This window comes from Cyrtonyx montezumae, unplaced genomic scaffold (genome assembly GCF_038088225.1).
Source record: "Cyrtonyx montezumae isolate F1298 unplaced genomic scaffold, pur_monq_1.0 scaffold_5, whole genome shotgun sequence".
Classification (NCBI taxonomy): domain Eukaryota; kingdom Metazoa; phylum Chordata; class Aves; order Galliformes; family Odontophoridae; genus Cyrtonyx; species Cyrtonyx montezumae.
This window is the reverse complement of record NW_027072056.1, coordinates 4,320,536-4,346,896: the sequence shown is the minus strand read 5'-3', so window position 1 is coordinate 4,346,896 and position 26,361 is coordinate 4,320,536. Positions and strand designations below refer to the sequence as shown.

The 26,361-nt window shown below is 50.0% G+C and overlaps 5 protein-coding genes across 8 annotated transcripts in view; 4 read left to right on the top strand and 1 right to left on the bottom strand.

Moving 5' to 3' along the window:
- ING5 (inhibitor of growth family member 5) overlaps positions 1 to 26,361 on the top strand; it is a 34,519-nt gene that overhangs the window by 709 nt on the left and 7,449 nt on the right. The window contains exons 4-9 of one of the 3 annotated variants that reach the window (XM_065747807.1): positions 1,104 to 1,215; positions 1,599 to 1,692; positions 2,648 to 2,783; positions 2,957 to 3,018; positions 4,162 to 4,227; positions 4,832 to 4,967. In XM_065747807.1, the coding sequence (XP_065603879.1) occupies positions 1,104 to 1,215; positions 1,599 to 1,692; positions 2,648 to 2,783; positions 2,957 to 3,018; positions 4,162 to 4,207 (450 nt within the window). In that variant the 3' untranslated portion in view covers positions 4,208 to 4,227; positions 4,832 to 4,967. Of the gene's footprint in view, positions 1 to 1,103; positions 1,216 to 1,598; positions 1,693 to 2,647; positions 2,784 to 2,956; positions 3,019 to 4,161; positions 4,968 to 26,361 lie in introns of those variants that run through there. The other 2 variants (XR_010622903.1, XM_065747805.1) reach the window with 2 other exon arrangements.
- Positions 7,054 to 13,870, top strand: D2HGDH (D-2-hydroxyglutarate dehydrogenase). Its single transcript, XM_065747811.1, has 9 exons — positions 7,054 to 7,360; positions 7,527 to 7,584; positions 8,845 to 8,984; positions 9,538 to 9,731; positions 9,927 to 10,095; positions 10,654 to 10,797; positions 11,222 to 11,364; positions 11,814 to 11,979; positions 13,332 to 13,870. The coding sequence occupies exons 1-9, from the start codon at positions 7,054 to 7,056 to the stop codon at positions 13,589 to 13,591; spliced, it is 1,581 nt and encodes a 526-aa protein (XP_065603883.1). The 3' UTR covers positions 13,592 to 13,870.
- The window catches only part of SLCO2A1 (solute carrier organic anion transporter family member 2A1), a 196,856-nt gene continuing 179,094 nt past the window's right edge, over positions 8,600 to 26,361 (bottom strand). Inside the window, exon 15 of the mRNA XM_065747790.1 lies at positions 8,600 to 8,612. The gene's annotated coding sequence lies outside the window, so the exon portion shown is untranslated. The remainder of the gene's footprint in view (positions 8,613 to 26,361) is intronic.
- On the top strand, positions 18,618 to 22,934 carry GAL3ST2 (galactose-3-O-sulfotransferase 2). The gene is made up of 4 exons (XM_065747801.1): positions 18,618 to 18,769; positions 20,844 to 20,930; positions 21,106 to 21,385; positions 21,979 to 22,934. The coding sequence occupies exons 1-4, from the start codon at positions 18,744 to 18,746 to the stop codon at positions 22,816 to 22,818; spliced, it is 1,233 nt and encodes a 410-aa protein (XP_065603873.1). The 5' UTR covers positions 18,618 to 18,743; the 3' UTR covers positions 22,819 to 22,934.
- Positions 23,958 to 26,170, top strand: NEU4 (neuraminidase 4). 2 transcript variants are annotated; one of them, XM_065747797.1, is made up of 3 exons: positions 23,958 to 24,265; positions 24,521 to 25,126; positions 25,273 to 26,170. In XM_065747797.1, exons 2-3 carry the CDS (start codon positions 24,598 to 24,600, stop codon positions 26,163 to 26,165), a joined length of 1,422 nt encoding a protein of 473 aa, XP_065603869.1. In that variant the 5' UTR covers positions 23,958 to 24,265; positions 24,521 to 24,597; the 3' UTR covers positions 26,166 to 26,170. The 2 variants fall into 2 exon arrangements, with proteins under 2 accessions (XP_065603869.1, XP_065603871.1); XM_065747799.1 differs by lacking the exon at positions 23,958 to 24,265 and having other exon boundaries at positions 24,447 to 25,126.

Genomic DNA, 26,361 nt, shown 5'->3' with positions numbered 1-26,361 from the left:
TTGCTTTCCACTGGCTGTGGTTGGTGGCAGGTGGACTTCTCCTGTCCAGTGCCAGCCACCTTTCCCTGCCCTCTGCTCTCTCCCAGCTACTTACTTACTTAGGGATGCTGTTAGGGACAAGCAGCAGTCTTTAGGTTGGCTTCAAAACTGTGTTGTGGAACCATTTGCAGTCCTTCCAGCTGGCAGAGGTGTGGAGCCCTGACAGCTCCTCTGTTCTGGCTGTAGGCTTTGCCTGTTGGACTTAATGGGAAAATGGCATCTCTTCTGCACTAACTCCTGTCCGCTTTTCTGTCCTTTGAGTAATTCTGTCTGTTTTATCCCTCTGGTGACTTAAACCGAGGGGAGTCCTTTTTGTCTGCACTTAGTGTGTTTCATGTAGCTTCTAGAGATGTTTCCAGTCCTATTCCTGCAGCTGCACTGCTTCTTATTGGCATCAAACAATGAGGAAAAGGACATTATTTCACATATCCTAGATAAAAGCCAATTTCACGAATAGGGACTGCAGTAGCACAGCTGTTTTGTGGGTGGGAATGAAGGTTTGAACACTTTTGTTGTATCTCTGTTCTGTAAACCGCATTACTGAGGGCAGGGTGTTAGAAGACTCCTGATGTGTACCAACTTGATACTGGAGATAACCTGTATGCATTAATGAATTTCATTAAACAGTGTGCTAGTGAAATACCAGAGAACATACTGACCTCCCAGAGAAAATACACACGTAGTGGATACCAGTTGAAGAATGTATTTTGAAGGCTGCAGAAAGAAAATAGTTCTTTTTGTTAATATCTTTCTGTTTTGTTCTGCAGACTGACAGCCTGGTTGCTTGGGCTCTCCTTCCCCCACTCCCTTTTCCTTCCTTGCTCTGTGCTCGCATTAGGGTTGAGTCCTTGTGCATTTTCTTCAGCTTTTCTTCTTTCTCTGCCTGCTCCAGTTCCCTTTGTGTGTACCATTTCCCTTTTCCAGTCTGACATGCCCTTCATGCTTTGCCTGGAGCTGTTACCTTCATGTTCTTGCAGGGAGCAGCCACTTTTTGACCTTCCTCATTTTGCGTTGGGAGCATTTCTGTGTTTTTAATTCAGTTTGTGGTTTCCTCTTCTGTGCAGGTGGATAAGCATATCCGCCGGCTGGATGCAGACTTGGCACGGTTTGAAGCAGACCTCAAAGATAAACTGGAGGGCAGTGACTTTGAAAGCTCTGGATCACGGAACCTGAAAAGTGTGTAAACGTTATATTAAGCGTATGTTAAACACAGCCTTTTCCAGCATGTCTAAGCAGAGGGGGAACTAACCGTGACAAAACTGAACTGATGCTCAACCTGTGGTTCCTACAGTTCCTGAGTTTAACAGTCTCAGCCTCAGGCTTCATCTATCACTTAGATTTGAAGAAAGCAGTATGTGTCTAATCAAATGTGTTGCTAACGTGGGGATATTACTTGCAAAATTGGCGTGTTTGTGGCAGAAAAGCACACGTGCATTTCATAATCATTTGTGTTCAATGGTGTGCAACAGAAGGACTTCAGAATAGTAAATGCACCAAAAGAAAAGCACCTGGGGATGGTATTCACACTGATCGAAGCAAGGCTTTTTCTTTCTTCACAGAGGGACGAAGTCAGAAAGACAAAAGAAGCTCTCGAGGTCGAGGCAAGCGGACATCTGAAGAAGATACACCGAAGAAAAAGAAGCTGAAAGGAGGGTAAGACACACCCAGTCATGCTTCTGGTGACTTTGGCTCAACACTTCATGAATTCTCCTCATGCTCATGTTACCCTATTTATGACTCTCATGTTGGGGTGTTAGTGGTGGAGTATTCTGTTCTCCCTAATTAGAGTCTACTTTAGGACAAGTTAGCTTTGCTAATTAACTCCTTGCTTGCTGCGTGGAAACCCAGCGTGCTTGGAATGCCCTCTGACTGGAAGGACAAGATCAGAGTCTCTGTTGCTGTTGGCAAGCTGGGAGAAAATACCTTTGATTTTTGTCATGCAGCTATTTTTAACAGTTGCTTGTGATATTCATTGTAAAGAAACACTTTCCCGCTGGGAAAATGCTGATGCTGTATTGCTGTTATTGAGATCTAGAGTTTTTGTGGTTGTTTTTTAACAGCTGTGTCCTAAATAGTCTTGAATAATATAATTCTGTTCTGTGAAGCAAGGAAGAAGGCATTTCACCTCTCTGTCATGTGATTATTTTTTAAAGGGACCCTGTTAATTTCAGTATATTCATTTGACTAAATGGAGGAGCAAGTTGAAAAGAGGAGAGGTATTTTCTGCTCAGTGTTACTGCCGTGTCAAAGCTCCTCAGAGTAAGGTGATTCCTTCATACCTGACAAGGAGGGAAGAATATATACACAGATGGTCTAGGGGAAATCAGGTTATTCTGTCTACGGACAGAAGGAGTTGTATGTGAATCTTGTTACTGTAGTCACATACTCATAGAATCTACACATCTTGTAATCCTTTATGGTCAAGCTCATATTTCTGTATTATCTCAAACCTGCTTTATGGTGTTAATTATTGGATAATGTGTGATTACATATTCTGAACTCGGGCATGGGGTGAGCGTGCTCTAAGGCAAGTACTGATAAACATTAATTTTCCTAAATCTTGGGAACGTTCTGTCGACTCTGACAAATGCTTTGTCTTTGTCTGCAGCTCCGAGTTTGCTGACACCATCCTGTCAGTGCATCCCTCAGACGTCCTGGACATGCCCGTGGACCCCAACGAGCCCACCTACTGCTTGTGTCACCAGGTGTCCTACGGGGAGATGATCGGCTGCGACAACCCTGACGTAAGCACTTGCTTTGCTGTTGGAATGCACTCTGTATCTTTTGAAATGCTGTTTGCAGCATCACAGCACATTAAAATCCAGGGGGGAATCTTGTTGATTACATGGTCCAAAGTGAATGTAGCGCTGGTGAAATGCTAAGCATCTCTTCTGTGGATTTTTCCTTTGTATTGCAGTGCCCAATTGAATGGTTCCACTTTGCTTGCGTGGACCTCACCACCAAACCAAAAGGGAAATGGTAAGGACACGCAGGTTTTTGACTTCTGTCAGGCTCCAGTTTCTCTCAAATGGAACCACAAAAAGAATTGAAACCCCACAGTGGCCCTTCCTGCCAAAGGAACTTTGTTCTCATCATCAGAAGTTTGCATCACATTGGGTTTGGGACTGCATTCTTTCTGAAGGCAGAAGGGGAACATTTTTCCTAGAGGCTGTTTCCACGGGAGTCTTAGCTTCCCTAGATATCAGTGGGAGCAGAGCAAGGACCTGGGCAAGCAAAATTTCATGATAAGCAGGGCAGCCCATGAGCTTAGGCTTTTGTCAGTGTGTACAGCTTACATCTCATGTTTGCTGTGTTGTGCAGTGATGAAGGTTGGGAAAACAAGATTTTGTGTTCTGGTTAGGGGAGTGCAATGGAAGACCCCTGTGCTGGCTTCGCCTATGCATGAGCCCATTTTAGAGTCATAGGCTTTTTCTGTGCCCTATTTCTTTTGCAAAGGACAAAAGCTTGACTAAGTGTTGTCTTTTGCAGTTAAAATGCCACACTCTTCAATTTACATAACAAAAGCAGAATTTTAAGAGAAAACTGCAATGGCACTACTGCCTTAAGTGGGAAGAAATATAGTATGACTTGGCCATTGCATTCCAATCAGACACTGCAGTGGCATCGTGCAGTTGAATGACCAGCTGGTTGTTGAGTTGCAGACTTTTAAAGACATGTAAATCTTTCTGTTTGGTGACTCTCTTCATCTAGAAGATGCTTATTAGAAACGAGGTTAAGCAGAGGTGACATGCAGCCATTTGCAATCGGAGAGGAAGGAATTAGAGCAGAGTATCATTTTCCCTTTGACTGTGGAGGAAGCTTGTGTACCAAACTTGGGAAAGTCGGTTGGAATAGCTTCTGGGTGAATGAAGCATCAGCTGTGAGGGGCAGGTGAGCCCCAGAAGCCTTCCAGTGCTGTCCCTGCTGCCCACCGAGGTCCATACAGTTCCCTTCCTCTCTGCCCAATCCTTCTGCTTGGCATGAAGATGTTGCAGTTGGCTAAAATTAACACCACCTCCACTCATTTCCAAGTAATAGAAAAAGCTCCCAAGTAATATGTGGTTAATTATAGGAACTAATTACAACATTACAACCTTTTTTTTTTTTAATCTCTCTCTGTAGGTTTTGTCCACGTTGTGTTCAGGAAAAAAAGAAAAGTAAGAAGTGAAGGGGAATACCTCCTCTGAGGCAAGAAGAGTTTTAATATATTCCTTCGTTCATGTTGCAATATCATCTTTGATTTTGGTTGTGATTTTAAAGCCTGCCCTCCTCCCATTTCTGATATGCTATTTAATTGTCCAGCGGCCAGTTGTAATTCCTGCTCTTTTGTAAGAAAATGACTTTGGGAAGGGAGGAATTTGCCACAGGGATTTTATTTATATTACTCTTGCACAGCACTGAAGTCAGTGTTAGAACAGCTGGTAGCTGTAGTCTGCTAGTTTTTAGGAGTCTGCTAAACCCTGTGAGGTACTGCAGGAAATTGAGATACCCAGGATGCATGCCATCGCTGAACTCACTCACACTTGGAGCTCAGCATGACAGAAAAAGCAGCTCTCTCTCGTGCAGCCTACAGGAAAGGATTATCTCCATTGTTCTGGTGTGATGCCCATTTGTTGTGCCGTTTTTTAGTACAGAGAGGATCAAGAAAGCTGATTAGCTGTTTCCAGCATCTGTTTCCTCAAAGCCAAATTCTGTGCTTAGCTTTGACAGGATGAGTATGGGAGAGAGAGACGACTGTGTCTTCTCTTTCAGGGAGTTTCTTCTGTCTAACTTTGCACTGCCCTTCTTTTAGGTGATTTTGCTCACATTCATGTTACAGCCTCAACAGAAGCAAACTGTGGCTTTTAACCTCCTTCTGTAAAAGGCTTGTCTCTTCTGGAACATAACTTTTAAATGCCAGAGGAGTTGTCCTGCAGTGTCTCTCGTAGAGAGCAAGCTACCTTTCCTGTCAGTTTTTGTTGCTTTGAAAATTCTTCGTGTGTTACTGTGAATTTGAAACCTAGAGTATTGTTATAGGGGGTCTGATTTATTCATACAGTAAGATGAAGGCCTGATTTTTTTGTTATATCTGTATGCCTGTGTTGCACCTCGGGAAATCAAGATAAGAAGCTTTAAGGGAAGATTCTATTAGGACAGTGTGTGCATGCCAGTGATGGTGCAGCAAAGCTGAAAGGTGGCTGTGTGGTCGTGTGGTGGGAGTTTGGTACTTGGTAGCTTTTGCTGTGAAACAGCACCATGCTAGAAGGCAATGCAGTAGGAATGTTTTTAATTTACTGCTTGTCTACTCTTGACTTCTTGAAGCTGCCTTTCAGATCCTGAATGTGAATGCTTGCTATCATCACAATGTCAGTTCCTCCAGCAAAAGGATGAGAAGGAAATCATGAGTAGGAAAACAAAACTGTTTTGTTTCTCTCCTTCCTCTGAGTTAATAGCAGATGCAGAAGTAGAGGGAAGAACACAGCTGTTGTCTTTAGGTATCTCCTGTATTACAGGACTTGACTGCCTACAACAGAGATGTTATGGGTAAAGGTTCTTTTGCCTGGGAGAGAGGAAACAAAGGAAACAGGTTTTCTGTGAGCCTCCTGATGTATCTGCTGTGCAGAAAACCTGTCTGCAGAGTCCTTTTGTTGGAAGTGTGACATTGCGTGTCTTTGCTGCACTGCATCGCTCTGTGTTGTATATGAAGTTTCTGTAGTTAATGTTTACAGGATGATGCATGTTTGTTGTTGCTGCCGTTGTAAAAGCACCCCAGAACTACACAGACAAGTTAGAAACAGAACACTGGTGGGAAGGGAGTGGAAAAGCACAATCTCACAAAGCTGGGCTTAGAAATAGAGCCAGCCTTCTCCCTCTCTCTGCCTCTGTTCTGAGAGTAAATGTAATCACGATACCTCATGAGCCAGCCTGTAATTCAGTACCAGCAGTAAGCCTGTACCTCACTGACCTGCTACACTGGATTCCTTGTAAGGGTGACTGTCCTGAAGGCTTTGATGCTGTCCCACGTTGTTTTCTCCTTCCGTCCAGTGCTATTGTAAACGTTTTTTCCTGTGTCTCCCAAGGCTGTAACAGTCATGGTATCACCATAAATCACGCATTGGATTTGAAACAAATCCAGAATTAGACTGTGCCTCTTTGGAGACCTTGCTGGAAACGTGCAGGTATGGAAGTGCACAGCTACGGGCAGATCAGTGCAAAGCTGGCTACCCTGAGCTTGGCAAAGATGGTCAGGTGGGACAGCAAGGTGTACTTTGATATGTGTGCTTTCTTGGGCTCAGAAGAGCAGATGTTTTCCATTTTAACCAGCAAAGAAAAAAAAGAGAAGTTCTAAAGTCAGCATCAATCCTCAAAAGGAAAGAAGCTTCTCCAGCAGGACCCAGGATCAGCACCCAGGATCAGACCTGGCTGCTCCGTACGGCGTAACACCACCAGTGTGTCCTCAGAACCCACACCAGCAATAAGCCCGGCCCGGCCCTGGGCTGGGGGACCCGCAGCCTTCACTTCTGGTCACGAAAGAGTTTAAATCTTTCTCCTGAAGTTTGAATGTACAGTGTTAAATACGCTCTCACGGAGAAGGACAGACTGTGATGAGGAATGTTCCACTGACAGCTGTCGAGGCACCGAAGTGCTCGGTGGAGTTCAGCTTTACTACAGCTCAGCCAAACTGGAGGTGAGACGACGTTAACCCGACAGCTCTATTTTTTAAAGGAATTAGATCTTCGTTCCCTTTGTAAATGGAAGAGAATATAAATCTTTTTATGGGGAAAAAAAAAAAAAAAGGAAAAAAAAAAAGAATGTAAAGTTAAAAAACAAATGTATATCTGTATTTTTGGATCACGTTATAGATAATGAATATATTGATATAAATAAAGTATTTTTTGGGAACTCGGAGGTGTTGAGGTGGAGGAGGCGGGCAAGATGGCGCTGGGACCGCGCGGCGGTGTGAGGGAGTGCCGCGGGGTCCTCCCGCCGCAAGGGGGCGCTGCGGCTCAGCCGTGGTTGCTCCCCGGCTCGGCCATGGGGATCTCCGCGGTGTCGGTGCGGCACGGCTGGGCCCGGCTGGGCCGGCTGCTGGGCCCCTGTGGGACGTGGCGGCGGCGGCCGTGCCGTGCGGCTGTCTGCCCCGGCAGAGCTCTGCACGGCGCCCGGCCCCGCTGCCGGGAGGTCCCGCTCACCTGCGAGCGCTACGGGCTGCGGCGGCTGCCCTTCTCCCGGCTGTCCCGCGCCGATGTGGCGTTCTTTGAGGGGCTGATGCCGGGCAGGGCGCTCACAGATCCCGAGGAGCTCAGAGCGTTTAATGTGGACTGGCTGAAATCAGCCCGAGGTAAGCGGGGCTGCCGGTTTGCCAGGGCTTACCCCACGTCCGTGTGCAGCTGTGCCTCGCGGTGGAGCGGGCGCTGCTGTTTCAGACCTCGTCCCACACCACCTTGTCCGTTCTGCCCTCTGTACAGCCCGCGGCTTGCCTTCAGAGTCCCTTGCTTCTATTGCAGGCTGCAGTGAGCTGGTGTTGAAGCCGAAAACGGCAGCGGAGGTTTCTCGAGTTCTCAGGTAACGTGCACCTTTTGGTTTTGGCAAGGGATGTTCAGGCATATGAGTGCTGGAATTACTGAAGCTGTTCTTGTCCTGGTGGCACAATCTGGTGCTTGTGCTCTGGTGACTTCAGCTCTCCCTTCTGCCCTTTATCTCCCAGCTGTCCTTGGGCTCTCATCTCTTTGCACACCCATTAATCCAGCTGCACCCAAGCCAGGAGCACTGCCCGCTGTTGTTAATCCAGAGGTGTGCACCTGCTGCTGGGCAGGCAGTATCACTTGTCACTGTCTTTTTGCTGGTGGATGGGCCAAAACCACCCCATCTCTTTCCTGATGGAGTGAAAATACCAAAGCGATGTCTTTGAAGCTCTTGGTACCGTGGGTTTGGTGTGTTCTGAGGAGGCCTGGTGTATCACCTATGTTCCTGATGTGCTGTGAGCACAGTTCAGGCCAGCCAGCAGGTTCAGTGGCTGTTTGCTAGGAGACCATAACAAGCAAGGCAGCTGTAGAGCTTTCTTAGGAAAGAATGTACAGGTTCACTGTTATCCCAGAGAGAGCTGAAGCTTTTCAAGGCAGAAAGAGATTTGAACTTGTGCCTTGTGTTTCCCAGGCCCACTGCTCCCCTGACCCTTGGCTTTCGTTTCACGACAGCATCAGGGAGGCCCAAAGGCTGAATTCCACGTATTCAGTGAAACAAAATTCCTGTGTCCTGGCCAGGTGTCCGTGCAGAGGCAAATGTGCAATAGCAGACTTCTCAAATGAGTGTTGGTGGCGTTGATGAGAAGGGTGTCTGGAGAGCTCAAGGTGGAGGAGAGAAATGGAGGGAGATAAGCAAATGGATTCAGTATTAATGTTTTCTGCTCTACTGGACCATCAAAACTAGACACTGTACCAGTGCTTGAAATGAGCAGTTCTGTTGAGGGATTCAGAGAGATCTGCAAAGGGGAGAAGATTGTTTTGTCCACTGACACCACTGCCTGGGTTGGGAAGTGCAAGAGCAGGAGCGGTTGAACGTCAACATCTGTTTGGGGAGGGGGGGGGCAAATGCTCATTCTTTTGTCCAGCACTGGAGTGAGTGCAGTATGGAGCTGTGCTCTTTCATTTTCAGAATGAAACTGCCCCTTTGTGTCAATTTAATCTTTAGGCTAAACACTGCTTAATTGTAAGGCACATCGAGCACTCCCACGACAGTGCACATTGACGTGGAAGTGAAACTCTTCTGATAGACAAGATTATGGCCTTTAGAGACCTAAGGCTTGAGAAACCTGTTTCCTTCCAGGTACTGCCATGAGAGGAACCTGGCAGTGAGCCCACAAGGGGGTAACACGGGCCTTGTTGGGGGCAGCGTTCCTGTCTTCGATGAGATCATTCTCTCCACTGCTCTGATGAGCGAGATCATCAGCTTTGACCCGGTGTCTGGTAAATATCATAGACACGTGGTGTACAGAAGCGAGTCCCTGGGTCTAACTTAGCTGTTTTCTGGGTGCTGATAGCTGTGGGATCAGCAAGGGTCAGCCCAGCAGCATCGTAAGGGGCATCGGAGATCTGTGTCCTCCTGGCTCCTGCTGCTGATGCTATCCTTAGGTGGTGGAACAGAAGAAGAAAGAGATAAGAGAATCATGTATATCCTGTTACCCGAATGAGAAACCCAGCAGGTGGAGATGTGAGATAACCACACAGACAGGGAGGGATGGGGAAAGCTTACATGTTGTTTGGGCTTGGAAAGCTAGGAAACAGACTGCTTTGAGTATCTCAGTTCTTAAAACACAATGAGAAGGGAAATGAATGCCACTGTATTTTGCATGCCAGATGTTAAACCAATAGTAAAGCCCCCTTGGATTTAAGAGGGGCAGGGCAATGTCCTGGAGCACAAGGACAGAGTTTTTACAGCTTTAATTGAACGTTTTGGAGGAAGAGGTGGTTCTGCCTGCACCTCGAAGCTGCAGCCTGTAGCAGGATGTTTGTGTTTCAGGAATCCTGGTGTGCCAAGCTGGCTGCATCTTAGAGAAACTCAATGAGTACTTGGAGGAGCGGGGCTTTGTCATGCCACTTGACTTGGGAGCCAAAGGTAGCTGTCACATCGGTGGTAATGTGGCCACAAATGCCGGAGGCTTGCGGCTCCTGAGATACGGCTCTCTGCGAGGGACTGTGTTGGGACTGGAAGTGGTAAGGCGAGTACCTGGTAGTTCCTTCTGTGTTTGCACCTCTACCTCTTATCTGTTTCCTGCTGTCCTGCTCTTGGCTGTCCGTTATGAAGGCAAAAGTTCCTTTCCAATGTCCCCCTCTCTTCTGAGAAAGGTTAGGAAGTGCCTTCATGCGTGTAGCATCTGTTATTCTTACTGACAGTCTGTGTTCTCACAGGTGCTGGCAGATGGCACAGTTCTGGACTGCTTGGCATCCCTGCGCAAGGATAACACTGGCTATGATTTGAAGCAGCTTTTCATTGGATCTGAGGGGACTTTGGGAGTCATCACAGCTGTCTGCATTCTCTGCCCTCAGAAACCTAAAGCTGTGAATCTGGCGTTCCTAGGTAGGAGCTAGTAGTAATAAGCATCCCACGTGAATAGTCATGAAAGGAGAGTCCCTGTTGAAGCTTTTCAGCAGAGCTGTTTGGAGAGAGCCTTCACTGAGGCTGATCTTTTCTCAGAAAGCTCCAAGGCCGGATGAGGCTTCTCAGACAGCTTGCTCCTAATACATGCATCCTTGGAAGCAGGCAGCTGAACTCTTGGGAGGGTATGAGTAGACAAACCTATGGAATATGTGCAGCAAACCCAAGAATTTGCCTAAACTTTCACAAGAGCCTTGACATTCATCTTGGGTCGCTTTCTTGCCTTGCCTTGAGAACAAGATCTGTGGCAAGCTCTTTGCTGTGAACTGTCTCAGAATGTGCAAGGGATCCTTGCCACAGCAAAGGCCAATTGCTCTCCTCCTGCTGCTCTGCTCCAGCCCCTTCCCCAGCTCAAACCAACCCACAATGGGGCTCTTGTTTCCTAAAGATGGGAAACATCACTTGAAGTTTTTAAAAGTTTTTGAAGAGCTGTTTTTGGTGTGGCTTTTTTTTCTGATCTTTCTTCGTATCTGTCTGAAGGATGTCAGGATTTCTCTCGGGTTCAGGAAACATTTACAACCTGCAGAGCCATGCTGGGAGAGATCCTGTCTGCCTATGAGTTCATGGATGAGAAGTGCATGGAGCTGGTTGTGAAACATCTTGGGCTGTCCAACCCACTGAGAGGTACCAGAGCTGATAACTGTGTATGGAACAGATACAGACAGCAGCCTTTGTGCCGCAGGAAGAGGCATTATGCTGCTCGAGGGCTTTTAGTGCTGCTTGATTTTTGTACCCAGTATTCAAGTCCAAGCTCGATGGGTAAAAGTTCTTAAAGATACAACTTTCTGCTTCTACTGGTTCCCATGAAACTGTTAGTTTTATGAAAGCAGTGGCTATGTCATGGGTAGAACATGGCAGTGAAGTTTTATCACTCCAGATAAAAGATTGCCTCTTGGGCTGCACTTCTGTTTGGCACCAAAGAATCTGGGCAGTAGAGGATGCTTCATAAAATGTGCCAAGTTTGGGGGAAAAAACCTCCAGAATCTGCAGTAAAATCCTGTGCTTATAGCACAGAATACCCACTTGTTTCATTCTCCCTCACTTTCAGGCAGCCCTTTTTATGTTTTAATTGAAACTTCGGGCTCCAACTCGACCCACGATGAAGAAAAATTGAACAGCTTCCTGGAACAGGCCACCACTTCTGGTTTAGTCACTGATGGAACTGTGGCAGTGGATGATAAGAAAATAAAGGCAAGTCAACATTTCCTCTTGCACAAATCTGCTAGAAACGATTGTCTCCTTCGTGAGGAAGTGTTCATCCTATTTGATGTTTGAAGTTAATGTGCCTGAGTGACCTATTAGCTTATTATTGACAAGGAAGGCCCAGAGTATTTGTGTTTTCAGTGGGTGTTTTCTCCTCAGGATCATGCATTGTGTATCTCAGCTGCCCAGGGAGGTGGTGGATGCCCCATCCCTGGAGGCATTCAAGGCCAGGCTGGATGTGGCTCTGGGCAGCCTGCTCTAGTGGTTGGAGACTGCCCATGGCAGGGGGTTGAAACTAGATGGTCTTTGAGGTCCCTTTCAACCCAGACCATTCTGTGATTCTATGAACGCTGTTGGCTTTTTTTTCCCTCCATGTCACTAAGTATTGAACACGAGGAACTTGGTTGATTGGGATTCCTTTGATCTTTGGCCCACAGACACTGTGGAGCCTGCGGGAGAGGATCACGGAGGCGCTCACTCACGATGGCTGTGTTTACAAGTATGACATCTCTCTCCCTGTGGGAAAGCTGTATGATCTGGTGACTGACATGAGAGCTCGTCTGGGCCAGAGTGCCAAAAACGTGGTGGGCTACGGCCACGTGGGTAAGTGCAGATGCAGGAAAAGGAGGTGATTTGTTCTTTTGCTCCAAGCTTTGCTGTGCAATTTCCTAATTTTTAATTTGTTTCTTAATTACTGAGAAGCACAGACTGGGTAGCTGAGAGCTATTAGAAGAGAAGGACGCGTTAGCTTCTTCACTGCTTTCAGAATGTATTCTGTATATCAACAGTAGGTGTGACATGGCAGCAATAACCACTAACCACTCTGCAATTTTAAAGTGATTGTATCTTTTTGCTCTGTCCTTTCTGTTTAAATACCTGGGGTATTTCATTGGGCCATCAGTGTGATCGAGGTACTCAGCCACGTTTGGTAGATAAACACCTTCCTGTCCGAAGTGGTTAGTCACACTGGAAATCAGTTATGTTTGAGCCATTAACTCTCCAAATGAGAGTGATAAAAATAGTTCACAGAAAGGCCTCTACGTTTATCAGAGTACTTTGAGACTAACTTCATTTTATATACACTGGGGATAGATAAGTCACTCAGCAGAGCTCTTCTCTGGGTTCTCTTCCACCACCCCCTGCTAAAAATAAACCACCAAACCAAGCCAGGAACAACAACAACAACAATAAAAACCAGACCACTCCTCGGCATGCTTGATTTCACATTATTTGAAAGACATGGAAAGACAAGTTTTCATAATAACAGCCACCTTTGGAGGATGGTGGCATTGAGGATTAAGCTGTGTACAGTAAGGATTTGCTGAGATAAAAGAAGAGGTTCCAGAGGGAGGAGGAGTATTTTTTTCTTTATCTTTGTGTGTTTTGTCTTCTGAGCACCCTGTAACTGTGTGCTTCACTGAGTATCATCCCACGCAAGCGGTGAAAGGAGAAAATAAATGCTTTGCTCTCTTTGTTTCTGTTGAGGCAGTGCCAGAGCGCCCTTAGAATACTGCACAAATATAATAGGTACAGGAATGAAGGGCTGTATTGAAATCTAATCATCATTATTAAATACTGTCGGGGAGATCTTTGGCATGCCATCTTAGTGCAGGAAGAATAATTAGCACAGCACGGTTGTTTGAATTTGAAAGTTACCAAAGTGGGAACTTGCGAGCTGCTTGACTTGGAACACTTCCTCAAAGGTTGTACTGAAAGCATGGAAAAACAAAGATCCTAGCTGAGTTATTTGTGCACCCAGAGGCCTGGTGTTTGTGGAAGGACAGTTTGCTTCCCCTCTCTAAAAGGAGGGTTTTGGAAAGTAACAAAGGCACTGTTGTTTGGGAACTTGGATGGGTTGGATGATGTTTGAGTACTTGGATGATGACACTAATGGTTCTCCATGCAGAGCTGCTGTGTTTTTCTTACAGACCCACATCTGTAATGTTTTGTTCCAGGAGATGGAAACTTGCACTTGAACATCACGGCGGAGTCCTACAGCCATTCCCTCCTGGATGCCATCGAGCCATTTGTGTATGAGTGGACTGCAAGATACAACGGCAGCATCAGCGCCGAGCACGGGCTGGGCTTCAAGAAAAAGCAGTTCATTCAGTACAGCAAACCCAGCGAGGCAATCTCTCTAATGCAGCGTTTCAAAGCTATGTTGGACCCCAAAGGAATCCTCAATCCTTACAAGACGTTGCCCTCCAGCCCCTGAGAGCAGTGTGCTCTGAGAAGTGAGCAGATGCCGTGGCGTGAGGACAGCATCTCTCAGTGCCCACATGACCCATGAGTCTGTGGTTGAAGTGCAAGCACGTGGAATGTTCCTTGGCTTATTTCCTTAGCGTGATGGAAGAAGTGAAGGAATGTGCTTCCTCTTCTCCAGGCTGTCTGCTCTTTCTGGAGAAGAGCACATCAGTGATCTTGCCAGTGTGGGTTTTCTGTTTAATCTGAGCGCTGAAACCAAGCACACAAATATATGTATTTTTAAATCTTACCCACTTGCTCTGCTATGAGCGTGATTTCTGGAGTTGGTTGCCACCTTGCAAAGTTCTTGGACTCCTGTTGTGTAATAGGCAGAAGAGTTGAGATAAAATGATGCCATTGGAAATCAGACCCTGCAGGTCCTGTAGTGAGCAAGGGAACCTTTGGGGATCCTTGCTGCCTTTATCTGAAATTACCTGCGGAATTATGAGTTTTTGCTTATAAAAGCAGAGCTGCTTAACACCTGCTCGCTCAGGTGTTTGGGTCAGGTGTGTAAGGTGGTGTCAAGGTGTGTGGCACCTGGTAGCAGCACTGCCCTTGCTAGTTGCCAGTGTTTGAGGCTTCTTTACAACGTGAGGCCGCCAGATACGTGGGGTAAACTTGTCAGGAGCCAAGCCTTTCTTTGCATTAGGGTTTCACGCCCCACTCTGTGCACCCTTACCTGCAGCTGCAGGAGCACTACAGTATTTTTATTACTATTTCATGTATGTGGCTGTGACATACACATAGCAAAAGAGTTTCAGTCCGCAGAGACACGAGGAGGGTTCATGGGCGTTGTCTGGGGACCACAGCAGACCAACCACAGCAGACCAAGAGCTGACCAACACAGATCCTTCCTGCACCTAATTTCTCTTCCCCAGCAGCTCATATCCCGGACAGGTCTTCCCTGCCCCTGAAGGGCAGGCAAGCAGAGCTTTGTGGGGAGGACTTAGGTACCAGGAAGGCGCAGCTCACATCATCACACCAAAAAGCAGAAGCTGGATGTGGTGCGACGCACAAACTGTGCAGGGGCAGAGCGGTGCAGCTGTGTAGGTGTGCCCATGAAGGTGTGTGCTACTGTTTCATTTAGTGCCCTGCAATCTCCTCAGTTTCAGGACGAAGAGCTTTAAAGTGCAACAAAGCTACTCATTGGGATTTTTTATTTTGATTACTCGTGCTGCTGTGTCTTTGAACTACTGTAATTTATACTGTGGTGTTCATGCTGTCTCTAAGGAATACCCTGCTAAAAATAAAGATTTCTGAGATCAAAACCAAAACTTCTCAGAACTCCTGCTAGCGGCCTAGGGACGGTAAGGATGAGTCTATTCTTGCCAGGATCCCGTGGTGAAAATGTGTCTTGGCTGCAGGTGGCAAAGCTGGAGTCCATCTGTGCATCAGACCTTGCAGAGCCCCACACTGAGGTGCCAAGCTCTTGGCCCAGCTACGCTTCGGGCTCCATTCTTTCAGACCTGACCGTACCCCGTGTCTGGCTCATGGGCTTTGGGAGTGGCTGTAGGTCAGTTCCCAGAGCGTAAGATCTTGAAGTGGCAAAAAGAAGAAGTAAGGTGTGACGGCAAGGTCAAAATGTGAGTCAGCGGTGGACTTTGGGTTTGTTTACAGTACTGTTTTGCTTTCATTTTCAGCACCTCCATTGCTGATTTGATTTCTGAGTACTCCTTGTCCATGTCCATGAACCCTGAGGACGTGCTGGGTGGCCAGGGCAAAGCAGCTCTTGCCTGTGTCCTAAGTCAGTGGCTGGAGTCCTGGCTGAGAGCTGCTCTTCCCCTGGATCTTCAGCTGGAGAAAGAATTTATTCATGTTTTGAGTCCCGTTTGTGCCCACGATGCTGTGTGTGAACGCTTGGGCTCTCTTCTGAAATACTGGTGAGGTGGCATCAGACAGGGGAGGTATTTGTTCATCCGGGTGTGTACAAGGATATCCAACTCCCAAGTGCACTGTGCTGAGATTTCTGTGCATCACAGCACTCAGAAAACTCCTTTTGTTCCCCATAGGCAAAACTGGGCTTTCTCAAGCAGGAGGGTGAGAGGAGAAGGAAGATGGTGATGTGGGGAAGTACCAGGAAAAGCTCAGGACCTGGTGAGACTGGAAAATGAGCTTTGTAAATAGGCTGGTTTTAATTGGGCTCATTCCCTCATGGGCTTGTGCGTGCCCTCTGACCAGCATGTGCTGTGCATGCTGTGTGTGCATGAGCACTGTTCAGGCAATGAGAAGGGATGCTTGGGCACCCTGCAGGAGCCGCTGCTTATCACAGGATGGTCTTGTTGACTCCGGATCTTGCTCGATCCTCCCCAAATCCCAGGCATTGTCCTCATTTCCTTGGTTCAAGTGGCTTTGTTTGGATATATTCTGCGTCTGCTTCGAGATGACAGGAGAGATTGTCACGTCCTGATGGGACACAGAGCCACGCTGTCACCCTGCTGCTGCCAGAGTGCGAATCGCTGCCCACGAGTCTTCCCCTGCCTCCCAGTGTTTGCCATGCAGCTGTCAGGGAGGAGCTGATCACCTTCAGGCCTCTGAGACCAATTTTGCATCTTCCCATCACCAGAAGTTAGCTCAGGCAGCCCCGGGGTGCTGTTACCCCATTCCAATCTCCCCCAGCAGTCGTTTGAAACAATATGATCCTAAACGGCCCTATACTCCTTGAACATCACGGGACTGAAGCTCGTTGTCAGGAATATCCTAACAACAAAGCCCTTACACAGCTCTCAGTGAGTGTAGCAGTGTCTCTGGAGCAAGGCATGCATCAGGACCCAGCGTGGCTGCAGCCACCTGAATTCTGGGGCTGCAGAAAGGAAGGGGTTAAGTGGAGTGAGTGTGCCAGCAAGTGAAATGCACCCGGCCCATGCTCTCTGTGCACCAGATGATGTGAAAACAGGGCAAGTCCACAGCAGCAGGAAAGAAGAAACATACAGGACTTGCTTTCTGCCAAGCTAATACCCCAATACAGCCTGTTCTTTCTGGATCGGGCTGTTTATATTCTCCTCCTTTTTCCTACTCCAGTCTTCCTTTCTTTTTTTCCACAAACCATTGGCCATAAGGGTTTAAAACGCAGGCTTTGCGCATGAGTGGCTCATTTTGGAACTTTCCATCCTGCTCTAGTTCTGCTGCAGGCAGGGAGAGTGCTGGGGAGGGAGTCAGGCTGGCAGATAACACGGTGCTGCGGCCTCCTTGGCAGGGACTGCACAAGGAGAGCTGTGGGCTCCGTGCTGCCTGCACCATCCCAGCTGAACAAGAGTGCTTTCCCCAGGGGAGGAGGTATGGCAGGCTTGTATACCAGTATCTCTCCTGGATCACAACTGTGAGTGCTGGCTGGCTGTTGAACATTCTCAGTGGTGCTCTCCAACGTTGGTTTACCGTTGTACGTAGGAGAGAAAGAGTGGATATGTAGAGGTATTCCAGAGCTGGAAGCAGAGGATGGAGCAGCTCCTGCAGTGTCCTGCCCTAGCTAACACTGTGCTGCCTGGCTGCCCTTCAGTGCTTCTGCTCTTAAAGCAGCCCAGCCCCAGCTAAGCCGAGTATTTCCCCTCGGCAGTGTATTTTCTGCATAACCGAACCTGAACGGGTGCCCAGGAGAGAGCAGTGAATCAGTTGTAAAAGCAGTAAAACAAAAATGGTTGGCGGTCTCCGTCAGCTCCTGGATGGGGCAGCACACAGTGCTGAACGGAACAGGAGACAGAAGGCAATGAATGAGTGCCCTGCTGCCAGCAGCTTGTTCCGTGCCAAACTGCTCTCTGCAGAGCAGCCCGTTGGTTCAAGGAAAGAAACCCTATGCCTCACTAATCTCTGAATCTTGATAAGCCTCAGGCTCGAGGGAGGCTGTGATACATAAAGGGAACGTGGTATATTTTGGCCCTTTGCAGGTTTAACCCTTAGATGAGGAAGAGGAGAGCTGAGCACTGCTGATGGTGTGGTGCTGGGAAAGGTGGCACCGCGGGTGGAGAGACAATGGGACCACCTCATGTGTTGCATAGGAGTGGTTTTAGCCATAAACGCCCCAAACCAGCAGCTTACTGCCCTATTCCAGACTTGGGGATGTGCGTCAGCATTTTATTGCCCAGATAACACATAATGTCATCTATTTGCCATTAGCTGCAATTCCCCTACTGTGCGTGGGGCCTGGCGTTCACAGCAGTAGGTGCATGTTGGGAAGAAGTCAGGGAATAGGGTCGGGCGCTGACGCACGGAGCTGTGGGTCCTGCCCAGCTCCTGCTCCCATTTCTTTCCCCCTTGCCTGCCTTGCCCTCCTGCAGATATCCCTCCACGCAAGGAGCTGATGCCAGGACAGGCAGCAGGAATGCAGCAAATATAGAATAATTGCAGCCTCACAAGGCACTGCAGGGCCTGTTTCTGCCTGAGCTGCCCTATGTGATGTGCAGAAGTGATGTAGGCAGCTCTGCTCGCAGCCCTGCAGGGCTCCCCAGTGTGGGGACAGAGCAGCTCCTGCTCTCCCGGGGCAGTTTGCATCACGAAACAAGCTTTGTGAAGTGCTGGGGCACAGCAGTCCCTGTAGACTCTCAAATTCAGGTGTAATGTGAGTCACGGTGGTCATTAGCAACGCCAGAAGTCACTCAGTAGTTGGATCATCCAATATAACTCAACCGGTGGAGGAACAAAAGGTTTTCCTGCCAAGGTACAGCAAAGGGTCTGTGCTCTTAACCCCCAGTTACAATAACTGGGCTGTCGTGCAAGAAGAGTTGGAGTCATCGTGATTTCTGGCCTGGTGCCACTGGTGCTTCTTGAAATGAAGGGAAGCTTCCTGCACATCGCTCCTGTTTTACACCCTTGCTCCCAAGGGAAGGGTGTCCCCTCTTAGGGTCCCCTCAGTCCTCTCCCCCCCGCACGCCCCATTTCCTACAGCAGCCCTGCAAAGAGCGCTGGACCTATGCAAATGCAATGCCGTATCAGAGCTGTTCATGGCTAATTAATTAACTTCCGCCCACCGCTGAGCCACTCCCTTTGTCCTCACCTGTCCCAGCCATTTATAGCAGTGACAGGATGCTATAATAGAGGCACTTACACTCAGAGCTGTGGGAGTCCATAAACAGAAGGAGTTTGGGAGTTGATTTGGAGAAGAGATCCTTTCCAGCTCGCGGCAGCGGGGCAGCATGAAAACCCATGGGTGTGCTTCAAGGTAAGGGGAGAGGGAGGAGAACTCTGCGGGCGCCGAATTAGCATTAGCAGTTTGCAGGGAAGTCTGCTTCAGATGGCTCAGATAATCCGTGTAAGTGGTTATTAACCTATAGTTAGTTACAGGCTGCTCCAGGTGGAGGTTAATTCTGCCGTGTGTGTCTTCTTGGATTCCAAGCCTCTTAATTTGAAAGAACCTTGTTGTGTCGACACGGATCCTTAGGGGTGTGTTATTTTCAGCTTAATCCAAATACACAAAAGGTGTCCCACCTTAAGGCGAGCAGTGCACATCCCAGCGCCGTGCTCTGGCTCAGTGCTTCTCAATGGGAGCTCTAGCGTGGCCCCCAAGGGGACGGGCCCCAGGCTGGCTGCGTGCCCGCTCTGCTCCCCTGCTTCCCACGCAGCATTCAAAGAACGTATTTACGAGGCCCCTCCAGGACCCTGCTGTCCTTTCAGCCCCCTTTGGAAGAGCTGAAGACAGCTGTCCTGCCATCCCTGTGTCCACCAGGCAGCGAAGTGGGGGTCAGTGCCACCAGGGGACCACCATTTCTGCTTGGGGATGCTGGTTGTAAAAAGGCCATTCCGTTTTCCTTCTCGTTGCATAGGGATGGTGATCTCTCTTTAGGTAAACATTGACTCACTAGCCCCAGCAAACCATCTGAGTGCAATCCTCCCGCTTCCACTTTGCAGACAGCACCTGAGCAAACATGGAGCCTTATCTCACGCCTTTAATTCTGCAGAAAAGATGCAGAAAAAGGACACAGGCAGATGGGCTTAGCGAGCACCTCCGTGCAGGCAGAGGGGCACGTCTTGGGACACCACCACAGCAGTATCTGCTTCACCTTAAGTGAAAGGATGAGGGAGAAGGCAAGGGCTGCATTCAGCAGGGGTCAAGATGCATTCAGCAGGGGTCAAGGTATTCAGCAGATGTAAGCTCACTGGGCCCTCCGTGTTTCTTCCCAGGTCTCAACTCTACCCACAGAGTGCTCAAAGGAAAGGGGTTTCTCTCCCCTGAGAATAAAAAGTAAAGAAATACTGATGAAATCGTGGTATCATTAAGGTTGGAAAAGAACCCTGAGGTCTCCAAGTCCAACTGCAACCCGTGCACCCAAATTCTTGTGCTTCTGTTCACTTAATGGCACGCTGTTAGACACCTGGTTCTGGTTGTTGTACTTCTATGTGCAGCTCCCAATTTTCTGTTGGACTTTGCTCTCTCCAGTTTTCTGTTGTCATATGTGCCTGGGTCAGCCCTGCTCGTTGGGGCTGTGAGGTGGCTGTGGAAATGTACTGGATGCAGGGCTCGGCCAGCACGGTGTTTTGTGTGTGGCATTCTTTGCTCCTCCTTCACAGGTCTGCTTCTTTGATACACGGGGGGTGGCCCAATTAGTGCTGGGAAAGGCTCACCTCTTCATCCTCCAGGCAGTGCTGGTGGATGGGGTGATGGGTCCACGGCTCTAGCTCTGAACCCAGGCAATTTAAACCTCGGCCAAGGGGAGAAAATCTGATGATGGCATCTGGGAGATGTGGGTGAGGCCCAGGATGAGAGCCTATGGTGGGAGGAAGAGTCACCTGTTTTGAGAATCAGTGTGTGGTCTGCTAGAGGCTCTGCCATGTTGTTAATCAGTCTTCTATGTTGAAAAAATCCCAGTTGTCTTGAAAAAAAAAAACCAAACAATTTTGGTTTTCCTTTTTTGATCCCCATTTTCTGGAGTGTTGTCATTGCATGGCACACTCAGATTTCTGATCAAGGAAATCCCCATAACTCCTACAAAGTGCTCATTTTCTGCCTTGGTGGTTGCTGAGAGACGTGAAGAGAGTAAACTCTGAGCAGATCAACTCTGTAGCCTCAGAAACCGAAAAAAAAAAGCAGTTTGAATGGGCCAAAAGGAGGGTAAAATTGCAATTTTTCTCTGTTTTGCCTCAAATCCCAGAGCTGCTGGCACAGCTGGTGCCTGGCACACACAGATCATGACCCCAGTGACAGAAGTCACGAGGGCAGCACGCACTGTTCGGAGGATCATGTTTGGGGCAAGAGTGTCTTCTAGATAGCATTCACCAAAATTCTACTGCCTTTCCAGGTATACCAAGAATTTCTTCTTTGTCAACCTGTTCCTGGGGCTTGTCTTCCTGTTGGGATTCTTCCACGCGAATAACAGGAACCACCTGTAAGTCTTATCAGAGCAAGAAAAGCCAGTCGCTTGACCCGATGCACACAGGGCAGCGAGGAGCTGACTTGTGACACTTGAGTTAGCTCTCTTGGTTTAAGCTGAAGCTGCCAGGTCTAAGAGATGTGCTCCGGCTCTACGACAGCTGCTTTCCCCATGTGTTGCCTTTCTGCAGATTCCAGTGGAGCTCAGCGGAGCTGCTGGCATCCTCCACGCCCTGTGAACCCAAGACCAACGTCATGTTCCTCAAGACCCACAAGACGGCCAGCAGCACCATCCTCAACATCCTGTTCCGCTTCACCGAGAGGTACAAACTCACCGCCGCCCTCCCCGCTGACCACCAGTTCCACCTGGGTTACCCGGAGAGATTCGTCACCAATTTTGTGGAGGATTTTCAAAGCCAAGGGCAAAGCTACAACATCATGTGCAACCACCTGCGCTTTAACCCCTCTGAGGTAAGAGCCCTGGCACCCGCGGGGAAACGGAAGGTTTGTGGATGATAGCTGTTTGAGTGGAGGAGCTGGACATGCTCCAAGTGTGGGTGTGTGGGAATCTAATGGAGGCAGCAGGAGAGAGGGAGGGGATTGTCCCCCTCCGCTCTGCCCTTGTGAGGCCCCACCTGGAGCAGTACGTCCCAGCACAGGAGGGATGTGGAGCTGCTGGAGTGGGTCAGAAGGAGAGCCACAGGGATAATCAGAGGGCTGGATGCTCCTCTCCTGTGAAGGGAGGATGAGGTGTTCAGTCTGGAGAAGAGAGAACTCCAGAGTGACCTCATTGTGAACTTCCAGTAGTTGAAGGAGCTTGCAAGCAGGAGGGGGCTGACTTTTTACATGGTCTGATAGTGATAGGACAAGGGGTACAGCTTTAAACTAAAAAAAGGGGAGATTTAGGCTGGGCGGTAAGAAGAAATGTTTTGCTCAGAGAGTGGTGAGGCCGCCCAGAGTCCTCACCAGCCAAAGCCATTCTGTGTTCCTGCGCTTCTATGAAAACTGCTTGACCAAGGAGGGCCTCTGGCCTGACAGACCCTCTTCTTCCCCCTCACACACAGGTGCACAAGGTGATGGCAAAGAACACCTTCTACTTCTCCATCCTGAGGAACCCCATTGCTCTGCTGGAGTCTTCCTATGTCTACTACAAGAACGCGGCCCCTGCCTTCAGTAGATCCAAGGACGTGAATGAGTACCTGGCATCGCCCCTGAAGTACTACCACAAGGAGGATTACAGGAAAAACATCTATGCCAAGAATAACATGTGGTTTGACTTTGGTTACAATAACAATGCGGAGGACAATGAACACTACATCCAGTCTGTCTTGCATGAGACTGAAGAGAACTTCCACCTGATCTTGATAGCAGACTACTTTGACGAGTCCATGATCCTCCTGAAGCACACTTTGTGCTGGGATTTAGATGATGTGATTTACTTCAAGCTCAATTCCAGAAGCAATGAGACTGTCCAGGCCCTGACTCCAGAAAGCAAGGAGAGGGTAAAAGAGTGGTGCTCACTGGACTGGAAGCTCTACCTGCACTACAACCAGAGCTTCTGGAGGAGGATTGAGGAGACCATAGGACTTGAGGAGTTGGAGAAGGAAGTAAATGACCTGCGGAGGAGACAGAAAGAACTCATGGAGACCTGTCTCTTGGACCAGGAGGCCGTGGTGAAAGCTCAAATCAAGAACAAGGCACTCTTGCCTTTCCAGTCCGGGTCTGCAAATATCCTTGGTTATAACCTCAGACAAGACTTAGACAACGAGACTCTGAAAAAATGCCAGAAAATGGTTATTCCAGAGCTCCAGTACACGTCCTACCTCTACTCCCTCCAGTACCCACACAAGAAGAGGAAGCCCATGAAATTTCCCGAGCTGTGGAGCAGTTCCCAGAAGACATAGTCCCCCACGCCACAGCTAGAGCATCCCACTGCTGCAGCCCTTTGCATCGGCCGAGTTTGGCCACGAGACTCTTGCACAAGATGGGGAGGCTGGGGATCATTCAAGGGCTACCTCTGCACTCTTGTCTTTCATTTTGTAAAATATATACATATGTATCTTTTATTTCTTTATATTTACCTCCTCTTTCATTACACGGGTGCCAGCCCTTCTGCAGGGCACGGCCGTTCTTGGCGCTGAGGTTGCAGCCACCGTGTGCATGCCACCCACCTTCCAGACTTGCTGAGGTTGTGGCAGGTTCCCAAACACCTCCAGGCAAGGACATGGCCTTGCTCGAGTCTGTGACGCTGCTGTCACATGTAGGGGACAGCCCGGTGCTGCTGGGCACTGGTAGGCTCTCGGGCTGACTTGGACTTTCTTTCCACTTAAACGTTAATCATGAGCTTAATCATTTTGTTTGCATTTGACCTTTTTTAATAGAGGTCATTACTTCCAGGCTGGTTAAATCTCACTCGAGCAAGTCCTGGTTTCCTGCTTTGAGGAACCCAAAAGAGAGGGAACAGGGGGGAACGAGGACAGGAGCGTGCTAAGGGAATGCAGCGCTGGAAGGCACGGGTGCACAGGAGAGGAATGAAGGTTCCAGGATGGCAGCGTTGGTGCTCTGGCACCAGCAAAGGCTTTGCCACATTCGGGTGCTCCCATGGCCGAACTCCACCACCAATCAGGAGAGGGGTCCGTGGAGGCACAGCACTGCTGGTTTGGGGTATGCACTCGTGACAGAGTGAGTAAATCAAACTCTTCCGCATGTGGCCAATTCACAGGAAGCACAGCGGTGACAAACCCTCCTGGGGGGTGACAGCTGTGGTGTCACTGCCATTAATGACTGCCATCACACCACAGCTGGGCTTGGCATGGGTTTCCACCATGCCTGCCTCTGCATACAGTGTGGGATTTCAGTGTTAACCAGGCTGTCCTCCCTGCCATGCAGGTCAGTGGTATGGGACGTGCATGGGAAGGTTTTAGGACAGCAGTGGCACAGCTTGCTAACGAGCAATTCATTCCACACTGCCTCATGCAGGTATGCAAGGCACTGAAGGGCCATTCTGGTGGCTGGAGCAGCTTCTTGGGGCAGAGCAGGCAGCAGAGGGGATGACACTGTGTGACTGCGGCAGATCCGCAGCGCAGACATCCAGGGGCACCAGTGCTGCTCCCTGGGTGGCAGGAGGGAAATTGAGGCAGGAAGCACACCCACCCCCTTGGCATCCTCTCCTCACAGCCCTGAGCACAGAATGCACACCGAGGGGCCCGGGCTCTGGCTGCCTGATAATGGTGCCTTTGTGCTGCTGCTGACTCAGGGCTTTTTGCCAGGCCCCGTGACCTGTCAGTGGGGGACACTGCAAGGGGGGACACGGCCGGCAGCAGGGGACAGGGCTGCACTGCACAGGACCAGGTGAGTGCCTAAGCTTTATCTGCAGGGTGTTGTGCAGAGACACTGGGCAGAATGCAGGTGAGCATCCCAGCCAACAGCATGGGGCAGGCAGCATCCCTGGGCCTCTGGTGGGAATGCAGCAGAGGAACGGGAGAGGCTGATGGGATCCCATCCCTCAGCTCGGAAAGCTCTGCCCCCTCTGTTTCCCAGCCAGCCTGGGTTTGCAGAAACCCCTCCAACCAGCAACACAGAGGACCGCTTTCTCTTTTCTTTCAGCAGCACCGTGTCCCCCCCAGCCCCTTTCCCCAGTTCCCACCTCGGTGGGGGCTGCTCCTCTCTCTCCCTCAGGAACCATGGGTTCCCGGCACTTCCCTGCCCGGACTGTGCTCTTCGAGAAGGAGTCCACTGGTGTCACGTACCGCGTGCCAGCCCTGCTCTACCTGCCCTGTGTGGCCAAGCTGCTGGCCTTCGCCGAGGAGCGGCTGAGCGCCGACGATGCCCACGCCAACCTGCTGGTGCTGCGCCGCGGCACCGTGTACGGCAGCTACGTGGAGGTGGGACAGGGCCCACGGGGAGGGAGCGTGGCCCCACGGGTGCCGTGGGTTCACCACTCCCTCTCTGAGCAGTGGGAAGACATGCGGGTGCTGGAGACGGCAGTGCTGCAGCACCACCGCTCGATGAACCCCTGCCCGCTCTACGATGAATTCACCGGCACCCTCTTCCTCTTCTTCATCACGGTGCTGGGCAGGACGCCCGAAGCCTTCCAGATCGTCACCGGGCAGAACGTCACCCGCCTCTGCTGCGTCACCAGCACTGACCAGGGCCTGAGCTGGAGCAAGGCCACCGACCTGACGCAGCAGGTCATCGGCAGGGCCATCAAAGGTAGCAGCGTGGTCACGGGAGGGCCTACACAGTGTGGCTAGCAGTGGCCTCAGGCTGCAGCCCCGTGCTGTGGGGATGGGGTCCAGGGCAGAGGCGTGGCTTGTGATGGAGGGGACCAGTGGTAACACTCGTCCCTCTGTCCCCAGAGTGGGCCACCTTCGCTCTGGGCCCAGGGCACGGGATCCAGCTGCGCTCCGGCCGGCTGCTGGTGCCCGCCTACAGCTACCACATCGACTGCAAGGAGTGCTTCGGGCAGCTCTGCAAGACCACCCCTCACTCCTTCGCCTTCTACAGCGACGACCACGGCCGGGGCTGGCGTTTTGGGGAATTCATCCCCAACCTGCAGACGGGAGAGTGCCAGCTGGTCTCGGTGGATGAGGAGGACGGCTCCAACATCCTCTACTGCAACGCCCGCAGCTCCCTGGGCTTCCGTGTGCAGGCGCTGAGCACTGATGATGGTGCTGTCTTCCATGGGGGGCAGCTGGTCCCACGGCTGGTCGAGCCCCCACACGGATGCCATGGCAGCATCATTGGCTTCCCTGCACCTTTGGTGTATGGCACCCGTCCCCACTTGGCTCCACAGGTTCTCCCCCTCAAGGCCGGTGGCAGCAGGACTTCAACAGGGCCTCACAGCTGCACCTCACTCCAAAGGGAACCCAAAGGCACCTCAGGGCCCTTCTTCCAAGCGCCGACGTGGGTGCTCTACTCCCACCCCACCAGCTCCATGTCACGGGTCAACATGGGGGTTCACCTCAGCACCTTCCCCAGGGATGCAGACAGCTGGACTGAGCCCTGGGTCATCTACGAGGGCCCGAGCGCTTACTCAGACCTGGCTTACATGGAGCTGCCCCACAGCCAGTTCCCCATCTCTGGTGGACCAGCCATCGCTTTCGCCTGCCTGTATGAGAATGGGAAGCGCTCGCCCTACGAGCAGATCTCCTTCAGCATGTTCACACTGCACGATGTGCTCCAGAACATCCCCCTGACGGCCACAGTGCCCCGCAGGAAGAGGAGGAGAAAGAGCTGCTGCATCTCCTAGAGCCACCTGCAGTGTCCCCTAGCATGGGGTGGCTGGGGGCACATAGGAATGGCTACTACTGGTGGCCAGGCTGGAGCTGGTGGCACCTGGGGACAGCCTGGCATGAGCCCTGTGGCACTGCGAGCTGTGCTGATGAACGCCGGGTTGGGATCTGGGGGCTGGACATGCTGAGGGCTGATGTCCCCAAACAGGGTTT

What these genes read in the sequence shown, in the direction of transcription:
- D2HGDH (XM_065747811.1), top strand. Translation starts at nt 7,054, where the DNA reads ATGGGGATCTCCGCGGTGTCGGTGCGGCACGGCTGGGCCCGGCTGGGC. An exon ending in TGGATGATAAGAAAATAAAG is followed by an intron (nt 11,365 to 11,813) that starts GCAAGTCAACAT and finishes TTTGGCCCACAG; the next exon opens with ACACTGTGGAGCCTGCGGGA. An exon ending in GGTGGGCTACGGCCACGTGG is followed by an intron (nt 11,980 to 13,331) that starts GTAAGTGCAGAT and finishes GTTTTGTTCCAG; the next exon opens with GAGATGGAAACTTGCACTTG.
- GAL3ST2 (XM_065747801.1), top strand. Translation starts at nt 18,744, where the DNA reads ATGAAAACCCATGGGTGTGCTTCAAG. An exon ending in ACCCATGGGTGTGCTTCAAG is followed by an intron (nt 18,770 to 20,843) that starts GTAAGGGGAGAG and finishes CTGCCTTTCCAG; the next exon opens with GTATACCAAGAATTTCTTCT. An exon ending in GCGAATAACAGGAACCACCT is followed by an intron (nt 20,931 to 21,105) that starts GTAAGTCTTATC and finishes GCCTTTCTGCAG; the next exon opens with ATTCCAGTGGAGCTCAGCGG.
- NEU4 (XM_065747797.1), top strand. Translation starts at nt 24,598, where the DNA reads ATGGGTTCCCGGCACTTCCCTGCCCGGACTGTGCTCTTCGAGAAGGAG. An exon ending in CATCGGCAGGGCCATCAAAG is followed by an intron (nt 25,127 to 25,272) that starts GTAGCAGCGTGG and finishes CTCTGTCCCCAG; the next exon opens with AGTGGGCCACCTTCGCTCTG.